This window comes from Sus scrofa, chromosome 1 (assembly GCF_054392235.1).
Source record: "Sus scrofa isolate SSC_HxYL_T2T_F1_AM1 chromosome 1, Sscrofa_HxYL_maternal_Yorkshire_Landrace_v2.0, whole genome shotgun sequence".
In the NCBI taxonomy this organism is placed as follows: Eukaryota; Metazoa; Chordata; class Mammalia; order Artiodactyla; family Suidae; genus Sus; species Sus scrofa.
In genome coordinates this window covers 45,176,517-45,188,738 of record NC_139383.1, presented here as the reverse complement: position 1 = coordinate 45,188,738, position 12,222 = coordinate 45,176,517, and the positions used below count along the sequence as shown (strand labels likewise).

General features: G+C 37.4%; 2 protein-coding genes across 2 annotated transcripts in view; both read right to left on the bottom strand.

The window, feature by feature from the left end:
• PHF3 (PHD finger protein 3) overlaps positions 1-12,222 on the bottom strand; it is a 1,103,753-nt gene that overhangs the window by 109,099 nt on the left and 982,432 nt on the right. The window lies entirely within an intron of this gene.
• PTP4A1 (protein tyrosine phosphatase 4A1) lies at positions 5,697-12,118 on the bottom strand. Its single transcript, XM_003121246.5, has 5 exons — positions 11,917-12,118; positions 10,708-10,800; positions 10,147-10,277; positions 8,554-8,628; positions 5,697-7,643 (listed from the first exon to the last, which is right to left on the bottom strand). The coding sequence occupies exons 1-5, from the start codon at positions 12,019-12,021 to the stop codon at positions 7,526-7,528; spliced, it is 522 nt and encodes a 173-aa protein (XP_003121294.1). The 5' UTR covers positions 12,022-12,118; the 3' UTR covers positions 5,697-7,525.

The following is a 12,222-nucleotide window of genomic DNA, read 5'->3' as shown; positions in this document are numbered from 1 at the left end:
AAGTTGTTTCTGAAAGTCTACCTCAATTTATAAAGACTTTTGCATTTAGGGAAAAAAAAAAACAAAACTTCTTTACAATGGAGGAAGATACATTTGCAGTAACTAGAATGTTTGCGTTCCCCATACAGCTAAGACTTTCCTGGTACAAAAGTACTTAGAAAGCCACATCCCAGTGTATACCACCATAGGCTGAGCATCTAATTTGGGTCATGTATTGTGCTAGACATTTTCCACAAAAAAAAATCTAATTTGATCTACATCCCCAACTTGATGAGGTAAGGATTATTCAGACCATTTTACAGGTAAGAAAACCGAGCAGCAGGAGGTTATGTAGTGAATGTGTGGCAAGGCTGGTGTCTGACTCCAGGTCTGTTTGATAGGAGAGCAAGTACTTACATGGCAGCTTTCCTAGTAAGCATCAGGATGTCCTCGGTGATGTTTTTACAGGCTGTGCCTCTTCATTTAGATTTCTGCTGCAACATTTATTGCAGTGGACACATTCTTATTATTGAAAGCTCTCTTTTCCAGACGCCCTCCACCTTTTGGTATTCATGGATCATGTCTCAGTCACTTTACAAAATTGAGGCCAACACAGGCCCTGGTATTTGTTACATGCTTAAACAAATGATTATATGAGTAAATAAAAGGGCTCCTTTACCTACAGTTACTGGAACGGTCTTCCAGGGTTGAGTTTTTGCTTTAACTTAACCTCAGGCCATCCTAATGCCTTCTCAATGTTTTTCCTTTTGTTTGATCTTCAGAAACTATGGAAAAAAGCCATGTCCCAGTTTGACTTTACTATGAAAATGAGCTCTCAAGATTCCAGGGAAATGGAATGATGCCAAGTGTGGGCTGAGGTCATGATTTTGTTGGAGACTTTGCTAGTCACCACAATACTGATGCAAATTCCTTACAATGATGCTCAATTCAGGCCTGGGCAAAACTGGCCTCATTCCCTGGTCTTAACTCTATGAAGGAAGGAGCTAGAAACAAGAAGGGGCCCTGTAAAAGGCTTGGTTCCAGGAGTTCTCATTTTGACTCAGCAGGTTATGAATCCGACTAGTATTCATGAGGATTCACGTTTGATCCCCCACTCAGTGGGTTAAGGATCCGGTGTTGCTGTACCTGTGGTATAGGCTGGCAGCTGCAGCTCTGAATGGACCCCTAGCCTGAGAACTTCCATGTACCATGGGTGAGGCCCTAAAAAGCAAAAAAAAAAGAAAGAAAAAAAGCAAAAAAAAAAAAAAAAGCTTCATTCCCTTCATCAGTGACACAGATGATGAGTTGTGCGGGTAAGACTAATCAAATCAAATGATAAGTTTCTTTATAGATTTCATGCAAATGTGGCATTTGAGCCTCTCAGTGGGGACCTGGCAGAAAGTTCTGTATGCTTGAGGTTATCTAATCCAGAACAGGAGCAGCTCAGGGCTGGATGGTGTATAATACCCTCTCTAGATCCAAAATTCCTTTATGCAGAGTCAGAAAGAATAGCAGAGTAAGCATAGGTATAAATAAATATTTGGATATAAATATATGGATCTAAAGGACTATAAATTCAATTTTTTTTTCAAAACTCCAGCAAAATAAACACCTCTGCAGATCCAATTCACCCAGTTGCCATGTCTCAGACTATAGGGGACTAGGAATCTGTATTTTCAGAAGACTCCCCAGGGGACATAATCAAGTAATTGGAAACTTATGATCAGGCAATTGGAAACCCTGAGATAAAGTATGCATGAATTCTACATAAAGTAAAATCTGTTACAAATGTGAGCTCTTATCATGGGTAGGGATAATAATCCCTGTTGTCTTTGCCACACAAAACAGTTTAAATGAGATGATGCATGCTGTTTTGTGAATTTGGGAACTAAAGTTATCTGATCAGGAGGCGTGGGGGGGCTCGCAATCTTTCTCCTCTTGATCTGCCTCACAGTGGTGGACCAGGTGTGTGGAAGTCCTATAAACACTGTAGCCTCGGAGGGAGGCACAGCTAACTTGGAAAAGATCCTTTCAAGTTGTTGCCTCTTCTTCCCAGTAACTCACACTCAAGGCTGTGAGCTGTTTTGGGGCACAACACCAATGATCCCTCTGTTCCTTCACTTACTATTTCTAGGACTCCTTTCAAAAGAGAGGTCTGGAAAAGAAAGGAATGTAGATTCCAGTCAAATCTTAAAAAGATGGGCTGTCCTTGCTGTACCCCTGCGTCTCTCCTGGCCTAGCCCAGCTGCTCAGAGCCCCATGCATAGCATCTTTTGTTTTTTTACCCGCAGCATATGTAAGTTCCCAGGCTAGGGGTTGATTCGGAGCTGTAGCTGCCGGCCTATGCCACAGCCACAGCCATGAGGGATCTGACAGCTCATGACAACGCCGGATACTTAACCCACTGAGCAAGGCCAGGGATCGAACCTGCATCCCCATGGATGCCAGTCAGATTTGCTTCCTCTGAGCCACGACAGGAACTCCATGCATGGTGTTTTTTTCACAAGGACCCTGCTTTCCAAGAAACCCCATTTCTTGAGCCTTTTCTGACTTACATCCCTATATCAAAAGGTACTGGTCCAGGGTTCCACTCTTTTGAAGCCCTAGTGTAACAAATTAACACAACAGATGATGTGTAAGGTGCTAAATCAAGAACTTCATGAAAGCAGATTGAGGTTTGATACATTTTTGTGCCCTTGTCCTTAGTTTCCGGGTCACATTTAAAGGGTTGAGTTGGAACTCAATAATTAACAACTAATTCATATATATAAAATACAAACTAGTAAACCAAAGTACCAAAGCTAAAATTTATCTAAGATATGATTAAATAGGCTTAGACAGAATGTAAATTATAGTAAAGTTTTTTTTAAATGTAAAAAAAAAAAAAAAAAAAAAGCACCTATGGTTCCTAACAGGCATACACTTTCATAAGCACTAAACTTCATGACCTCTGGTTGGTTGTTTGGAAATCTTATCCCCTTTTCCTAATTTTGTTATGTGAGAGGTTGCTATAGATATGCTCTTTAAATACAAATCCACTTTATAAACTGATGCAGTGATTAACACTGTGTATTCCTGGCATTTCCTGTGCTGGATGGCCCATTAGGTCCAACAAGTTGAAAAAAAGTGTTTTGTATGATTTCTTAGTCAAAAAGTTTGTGTCACTTCAAAGCCATTTTTTGGCTTCTGTCACAACTATAGCACTGTCCCCCCAAAAATGCCTCACCAGTCAGTCTGAGTCCCTGTGATGTCAGATAGGAAGCTTAAGTGAGAAATAAATCCAAGATACTCTCAAGGTTGGCTGTTAGTGCAGCATATCTTAGCCTAGCCTGACTTAATTCAAAAAGGGTTTTCTGCAGAAATGAAAAAGGGTTTTGGTAGTTTCCGCTGTGGCTCAGTGGTAACAAACCCGACTAGTAACCATGAAGATGTGTGTTCCATCCCTGGCTTTGCTCAGTGCGTTAAGTATCCGACATTGCTGTGAGCTGTGGTGTAGGTCACAGACACAGCTCAGATTGTGCATTGCTGTGGCGTAGGCTGCTGCTCTGATTTGACCCCTAGCAAGGGAATTTTCATATGCTATGGGCCATAAAAACCAAAAACTAAAAAAAAAAAAAAAAAAAAGGTGGTGGGAAGAGTTCAATCTAAATGAATACATTTCCAAAATCAGTGTTTATGAAGAATATTTTGTTCTTAAGGAAAATGAGTTCCATAGGCAGGAACTCAAGGACTCTAAGTCCTTAACAAATGGTTACCTCAACAAAGCAACAACAAAAAAACCGGACAGGCCTATAAATGGACAGACCATAAATGGTCATAGTTATGAGGACAGTCACATAGGTTTGAGTCCCTGAGTTTTGCCACTTACCAGCTATTCACCTAACTAGAGGCTCATACATACACATCATATCCCTGATGTATGAATTTAGGATAACTAATAAAGGATTATTGTAAGGTAATCGAGTTAAGAAAATTACATGAAAAGATCCTTAATATGTGGTAGCTATCATAACAACTACATTAATCATGATTAGTCTGGCTATATATATACATTTATAAAATTATAGAATTACTAATTTTTCCATTCACAACTTAATGCACACCACTGGCCTAACTTATTGAAGGCAAATACGTATCTTTTCCTTTAAAGCTTTCCTTCTAAGATTCTGCTTAGGCCAGTTACCCCAAACAATGCAGAAACATTTTGTCACTTGTAAACCAGTCTTTAATCTTCAATTCAGGCATAAGGAGATACACACACACACACACACTTTATTCAAGGAATCAGAGAATATAAACATGTACCACTTTTTTCAAAACTGTACTTTAAGAGAATGTCATTGTCTATGTGTGAAAAAAGTAATAGTTACTTATGCTTCACTTCCCTTTGAAATTTTATGGTTTTAAACTCCAATAGAAAGCATCCCATGCACTGGGGTACTCAAGATTTGGTGACCAAGACCTGATGACACCATATTTAATGTTTTTGCCTTACTCTTAAATGCCTAGAAAAGAGTAGATACCTGTCAGATGAACAGGACAGCTCTTTGAGATTCTAAAGATTGAAATTGTGAAGCTAAATTAGGGGACCACAATACCATCTTTTTATTCTTTTCAGGGCTGAATCCATGGCATATGAAAGTTCCCAGGCTAGGAATCGAAGTAAAGCTGCAGCTGCCACAGCCATGCCAGATCTGAGCAGCTGAAACCTACACTGCAACTAATGGCAATGCCAGATCCTTAATCCACTGAGCAAGGCCAGGGATCGAACCCATGTCCTCATCGCTAATAGGTTTGTTACTGCTGAGCCACCACAGGAACTCTCCGCAGTATCATTTTTAAGTGCTCTGGTGCAATAGTGATGTGACCAGATGTGACTGCATGCCTGGGCTGGGTATTCCAGGCATGGAGCTGTGGGAATAAAAGTGCACTGTCCAGGGAAAAGGGACACTAGGAGGAATAATAAATGAAAGTTTGATGTGTTACAAAATGATCACTAGCATTTATTTCTAGGGTTTTCCTTCAACTAAAGGATAGCATTTTCTTATTTTGATTCAGTAAATACACTTACATAACAACATAATGGTTCCCGCAGACAAGCCTAGTCAACTAGTCACTATTTACATCATCCTATTGAGGGAAATTTTTATCCAAAACCAACTAAATGAATTTGGAACACCATTTGATAACTTTGTATACTCAAAGCAACTCCTATTTCTACTTTTACTACTAGGTATTGGGAATCTCCCAGGATGTATTACAGGGATTTCTGTAATTAATCATATTTACAAGATACAAGTGTTTGGATAAAAAGCAAATCTTATGTTGAATACTGTACAAATGAGATTTATAAAGTAAATTGATTTTTAGCACCATATATACAATTCAACACTGCAAACTAAATGTTTCAAACTCAGAAAACAATTTTCATTTATCATGATGGGACCACCTCTCAAACACAAATACTGTTTTATGGGTTATGTGGTAATAGTAATTATTGCTTAGTAATCAGACACAAAATTATCTTCCCTAGAGTAAGCTGCAGAACAAAACCCAGGTTAGTTTACCTGCTACATAATCACAGGAGATCTAGGATTTAAAAATGCAATGATCCCCAGGGGGGTCTCCTTTTTCCGTGGCTCTAAATTTCAAGAATGCAGTATACTAAATGTTAAACTGCTATGAAGAGATAAAAGCAAATTCTTTAAAACATAAGGTGGAGTAGCATTTTTTATTCAAATGTTGAAGCTTTTACTCAGTTGTATCTGTTTAAAAAAAGAAACAAAAAACCCAGACAAGGACATCTGTTCCTTTTAGATTAACATGAGCTATGCAAAAATTTCAGACACTTCATATGCCAAAAACTTGTGTTCAAATTAACCTCAAAACCTATAAAGGTATGTCATTTATATGCAAATGAGAAAAACTGATACTTAAAAGTTAAGTTGCCCAAAACCAGTTATTGGTTGGTGGAACTGAGCTTCAAATCATGGCTCTACTACACATGGTTTCTCCTCAGTACAGAACAGCACACTGGTTCAAAATTATCTAAACCTTCAAAGAAACAGCTTATAATGGAAAGCACTTTTAATATGAAACAGTTCCCATGATCCTAATTACGTCTATAAGTAGCTTTTCATAATGCCAACTTCATTTAATCCTTCATTTGTTAAAAAAAAAAAAAAAGCACACTTCGAATGGCACTAAGTGAAATGCAATTCTTTCATATTTTTACAAAATAAGTTAACTTTAAGCAAAACAATTTCAATGATGATAGATGCATTTCATTATTTATTTAATGTTTAAGCTCTCGCACTAAATTTTTACAAGCTGGTGAACACTGACAAATTATTTCTCCCACAGAACTATAACCACATGTTCCCGGACAGTATAAATATATGGTTGAGCTAACGTTAATACACATCACCATTTTATCAATTACATAATAAAACAAATTGTCAAGTATCCAAATATTAAGTTACACAGCTCAAAAGGCATATAAAATATTAAATGTCTGCTCAATTCATTAGCAGAAACCCACTTCTTTTTTTTTTTGCAAGAGAGGTTGGGAACCACACTTCAAACAAAAATAAGTTGGTAAACAACTTCAGATAAGTATGAAAAAAAATTACAATTTCAGAAATTTTATGATTAAGAATTGTTTTAGCTACAATAACAAAGTATTTCTACCTTTTAAAAAAATATTTACTAAATTAAAGCGCATATTCTACATGTTCTGCACAAGACAAAGGCAACATTTTACTAAAAATACTTAATAGCCCCCTCCCACTCTTTTTGCAGGCCCTCCCTGTAAGTTGCACCCCAAAGTGCAAACATTAAAATTAACTGTAAGGCTTTTTTTGTCTGGAGACATTAAAGACGTGTGCTTCTGTACAATGTAGATTTTCAAAATGGAGGTCTTTTATGACAGCACAAAATGAGGTTTACAGAAAAACATTAAATAATCACTTTAAGACTTGGTTAATAAAAAGGAAAAAAAGCAAATCTTGATGTATACTGGTATGAATGTGGGAGATGTAAACATCCTGTGAACAAATAACCACATAGGCCCAACTTTTTATGTCTGAAATGATGGAAGAAATAAACCACATAAGGTCCAGAGTGTTCATAGTTCCTGGGATTTTAGTTCTATATGACACTAAAAATATACAAGTATTGTGCTGGGTATTTTGGCACCTAGTCTTTCTAAATTTCTTATTGATAAGATTGTGGCATGGAAACAGATTTGAAGATGTTAACTCAATACTGCATGATTTCAGGAAAGGTCAATTGGTACAAATGCTAAGCACATTTTAAATGCTGAACAGCAAGAACCCTCTGCTAAATGTCCAAATAGGTTGATCATAACTCAAACATAGAGGTTGCAAATTCTACCAGGCTTGTGGCCTGGTGAAACTGCTTTCCAACACTCCTATGGAAGCTTCATTAAACATATTCACCAAGCCAATGTGTTGGCTAATATGTACGACAAATTCAGCCACGTCTCAAGTTCCACTTCCAAACAATGACATCAGGCATCTCAATGTTATTGAATGCAACAGTTGTTTCTATGACCATTAGAGTCTTTGAAGCGCAGCCGCATTTTAGGACGATACTTCTCTAAATACAAAAGTTGTTTGCTGTTAAAAGCTCCACGCCGCTTTCTAGAAAGAAGAAAACAAAAGGTGAATTAAAGCGAAGTCCCTCTATACTAATATTTACTGTGCTACAGGAGGCAATCATCACCTTTCCTGCGGCAATTTAGCTTTTGATTATTACACTGTGACTTAATGCAGAAACATGGACCAGCAACCATGTGTGAATAGAAAATGGGCTGGTAGAAAGTTTATTTCCTAAATCATCTTCAACACTGGATCCTTAACCCACTGAGCAAGGCCAGGGATCAAACCTGTGTCCTCGTGGATGCTAGTTCAGTTCATTACCACTAAGCCACAACAGGGACTCCCTAAATCTTCTGAGTGGTGATTATAGTCAAAACTTATGAATCTATTTATATTAAGTCCAAGAAAAGGCAACACTACTTCAACAGGAGTCAGAAAGAGGCTGCCTCTGTGGCTGGGAAGAAGACTACCAAGAGCCTGAGGGCACTTTCTTGAATTATCAAAATATTCTACATATTGTATGGTTAATTTTATTTGGCTGTTATTGTCAATTCATCTACCTTGAGACCTGCATGGTTCACCATAAATCAACTATACCTCACTAAAAAGGCAAACAAGAAACATTCAATCAATAATTAAAAGCCAAACAATAATTCATAGAATTATTATTAGAATAGAATCTTTATAATATGAACATCTAAATGGAATGCAATAAAAGAAGGTAAGCTAATTCCTGGTGCGAATATTATCTTAAAAGTGAACAAAACAGTCAGATAATTGTTTTTGTGTGCAAGTTCTGGGACAAGGGATTGAAGCTGTGCCACAACAGTGACAATGCTGGATCCTTAACCTGCTGAACCAACAGAGAACTCCTATGGTAATATATTTAAAGTCACTGACATTCGATGAGGAACCAAGTGCAAACAAAAAATTCACATTTTAAAATACGTACTGTCTTATGAACTGTACTGCATCTTCATATTTCATTCCACCTTCAATTAATGCTAGGGCAACAAGCACTGGAGCTCTGGGAAAGTAAGAGTTTTGATAAAATCACTTTCAAAGTCAAATTCTAGAAAGTTCAATCCTCCAAACATTCCCCAGCCCATAAGCAACTATTATTTATCACACTTCCTATGCTAAATACCTGTCATAAATGTTGGACTTTATATATATATTTTTTTCTTCTCATGCACCTGAGGCATATGGAAGTTACCAGGCCAGGAATGAATCCAAGCTGCAGCTGTGACCTACACTACAGCTGTGGCAGTGCTGGATCTTTACCCACTGTACCAAGTTGGGGACTAAACCCAGGCCTCAGCAGTGACCTGAGCCGTTTCAGAGACAACACCAGATCCTTAACCTGCTGCTCTACAGTGGGAATTCCTGTACTTTATATTAAAAATTAATTACTGGAGTTCCCGTTGTGGCACAGTGGTTAACAAATCTGACTAGCAACCATGAGGTTGTGGGTTTGATCCCTGGCCTTGTTCAGTGGGTTAAGGATCTGGTGTTGCCATGAGCTGTGGTGTAGGTCGCAGACACGGCTTGGACCTTGTGTTGCTGTGACTGTGGCATAGGCTGGTGGCTACAGCTCCCTAGCCTGGGAACCTCCATATGTCATGGGAAGCAGCCCTAGAAAAGCCAAAAAGACCCAAAAATAAATAAATAAAATAAAATAAAAATTAATCACTACACTGTGGAGCAGGGTGACTGAGGGCCTCTTGGGATCGTGGGGAACGAAGGTTTGCCCCCTGACCCGGCACAGTGGAGTAAGGATCCAGCATTGCTGCAGCTATAGCTTGGATCTGATCCCTGGCTAGGAATGCCATATGTCATGGGTTTTTTTAAAATCTAGAATCAAAAAAAGAACTACATCCTTAATTAATATAAATAAATCTAGAAAACAAGCCATATTACTAGACAGCAATCTCAAAAAAAAAAAAAAAAATCCAGAGAAGAGGGTAAATCTTGATAAGAGCAGACAGTATTTTCTAAATTCTAAGCAGTGAAAAATACTTTCCACTTAGAACAGGACTTTTTTGGGGGCAGTGGTAGTGATTTACAAATCTGGGTATGTGTATTTTGGCACTACTGGGTAATGAGTTACTACTGATTCAGAATCTCCAGGATCAAAAACCCTATCAAAAATCTACCACATGCAATGTAAAACCACCTTAGAGACAACTCATAATCCTTTTTTCCAATGAGCTTGGACAATGATTCTAATACTACTGACACAACCTAAAACACATAATTAAATAATTCTGCTCACAGAGACAAGTATAAATTCCATTGACAGCATGTTACTTCCAACTATACTGGAATAATTACTCTATTGTATTCACCTAATTGTTTCTTTTGGCTGCGCCTGTGGCACGTGGGAGTTTCAGAGCCAGGAATCAAACCTGTACCACAGCAGTGACTAAGTCGCCACAGTTACAATGCTGGATCCCCAACCTGCTGCACCACAAGGAAACTCCTATATTCACCTACTTTAGAATTAAAACCGAAATCATTAAAAGGATTCAATAAATTCTCTTACCTCCCAAGTCCTGCAACACAATGAACAGCAATACAACAACCAGGATCTTCACGAAACTTAATTTTCACAAGACTTAACCAGTCATCAACAATCTGGTTAGATGGTGGTGCACCATCATCAAAAGGCCAATCCTAAGTCAAAAGAATATTCAAACATTTTAGATTTTCAATATAAATACCATACTAGTAACCATTTCCAAAAGGCTTAACATGTTTAAAACATTTGTTTTATAAAACCTGTCAATAAAATGTAAATAAATGGTGATTTTTTTTAATGCCTGCACCCGAGGCATATGCAAGTTCCTAGGCCAGGCACTGAATCCGAGCCGCAGCTTCAGCAACACCAAATCCTTTAAGCCACTGTGCCAAGTGGGAACTCCTAAATGTTCAATCTTTATAAAGATCTTTTTTTACTTCAAACTTCTGATCAGCTTTCATCCTTATTTGGAAATTAAGTATATCATTTGTAACTTAAACCATCAATTTCAAAAAGCTCAATTTCTATGTGAATAAACTTTTGCAGTACAATACTATAAAAACACAGGAGCCATGAAATACTCACGAGAACATGGATGCCTTCCTTCTCCACAAGAGTAGTATCATAGGTTGCTTCACATACTCTTACTATTGTGGTAACTCCATACTTCTTAAGTTCCTGAATAAAACATATATTAAAAAAAAATGAAGTCACTATTGCTCACCATCTGTAATTTGATCATCTCTTCAATTGGTACTGCAGGTTAACAGAAAGTCACATCTGTTTATCAGGGAAGGAAAGTATTGTTTTAAGTGACAATACTAGACTAGCATCAAAGGGAAGGGAATGTCACACATCATACATTTTTAATAAATTTTCAGGTAGCCCTTTATGTAATGAAGGATGAAGCACTAACAAAGGGGAATGGAAGCAATTCAGGAACAAAAATAAATACACAGAACCAAAGGAATCACTCATAACTATACTAATTATAACTCTTCTAGCATTTAAAAAATATATAGATGGGGAGTTCCTGTTGTGGCGCAGCAGAAATGAATCTGACTAGTATCCATGAGGATGCGGATCAAGAATTTGGCATTGCTGTGGCTGTGGTGCAGGCTGGCAGCCTTAGCTCCAATTCAACCCCTAGCCTGGGAACTTCCATATGCCGTGGGTACAGCCCTAAAATGAAAAAAATACATAGATAGATACAGATGATAATCAAAAATAAATGCATTTCTACGATTTGGGAGGCCTGTTTGTTGTTTCTGACTATCTGTAGTTATTTACAAAATAAAACAGGTATGCACCCAAATATTCAGCATTACAGTCAGAAGAGAGATGGTTTTGGCTATCCAGCAACCTCAAGAGATAGAATTAGTATATCAGTAGCCAAAATTGTATTTTAACTATCAAAATGGATCTAAGACATAAGTGAACTTTGGTTTATGGTACTGGTCATTATGCTAAGCAGACATATGAAAAACCAGTTAAGTGGAGCCTTCCTTCTATAAATTTCTTACAATAAGACAAGTCATACTTCTCACATACAAATCTAAATTGAACTGTGAGGCATAAAGAACTAAATATTAACTCACAAATCCAAACTAACTCAAGTATATGTCCTCCTCAAAATGTATAAAATAATTTTTTCCTCGAACTTAAACAAGACACTGATATTTTGGAGAGTTGGGATGGTAATTACACCACCTAAAAATTTCCAAAGCAAAAGTTTGTTACATAAAAGTCCCACTATTTAACTGTAATCAGTTAAAGACATTAAAAAACACTCACCTCTATAAATTTGTTTAAGGTTGCATTAGTTGGATTGTGTGTAATAAGAAATCTCATGTTCTTGTATGTGACTTCCACAGGAGCTGGGCGGTTCATTCGAGCCATGTTAATTTAGTTAAAAAAACTCAATAGGGTTATGAAAAAATTTTAAAAACTCAATACAGAAATGATGCAAAGAAACTGAGTCTACTTCAATATACTCCACTTGAAATTCTCAGTGCTTCTGAGTATGAAGTTGGGAGTAATGGGAAATGAAATGAACCTCCTAAAAAGAAGCAGCAACTTTTCAATCCAGTAATACTGAGG

Excerpts from the sequence above, each read along its gene's own strand:
- PTP4A1 (XM_003121246.5), bottom strand. The coding sequence starts at position 12,021 with ATGGCTCGAATGAACCGCCCAGCTCCTGTGGAAGTCACATACAAGAAC. Across the intron at positions 10,801-11,916 it reads CCTTAAACAAATTTATAGAG|GAACTTAAGAAGTATGGAGT; the intron begins GTGAGTGTTTTT and ends TGTTTTATTCAG. Across the intron at positions 7,644-8,553 it reads GCAGTACAGTTCATAAGACA|AAAGCGGCGTGGAGCTTTTA; the intron begins GTACGTATTTTA and ends TCTTCTTTCTAG.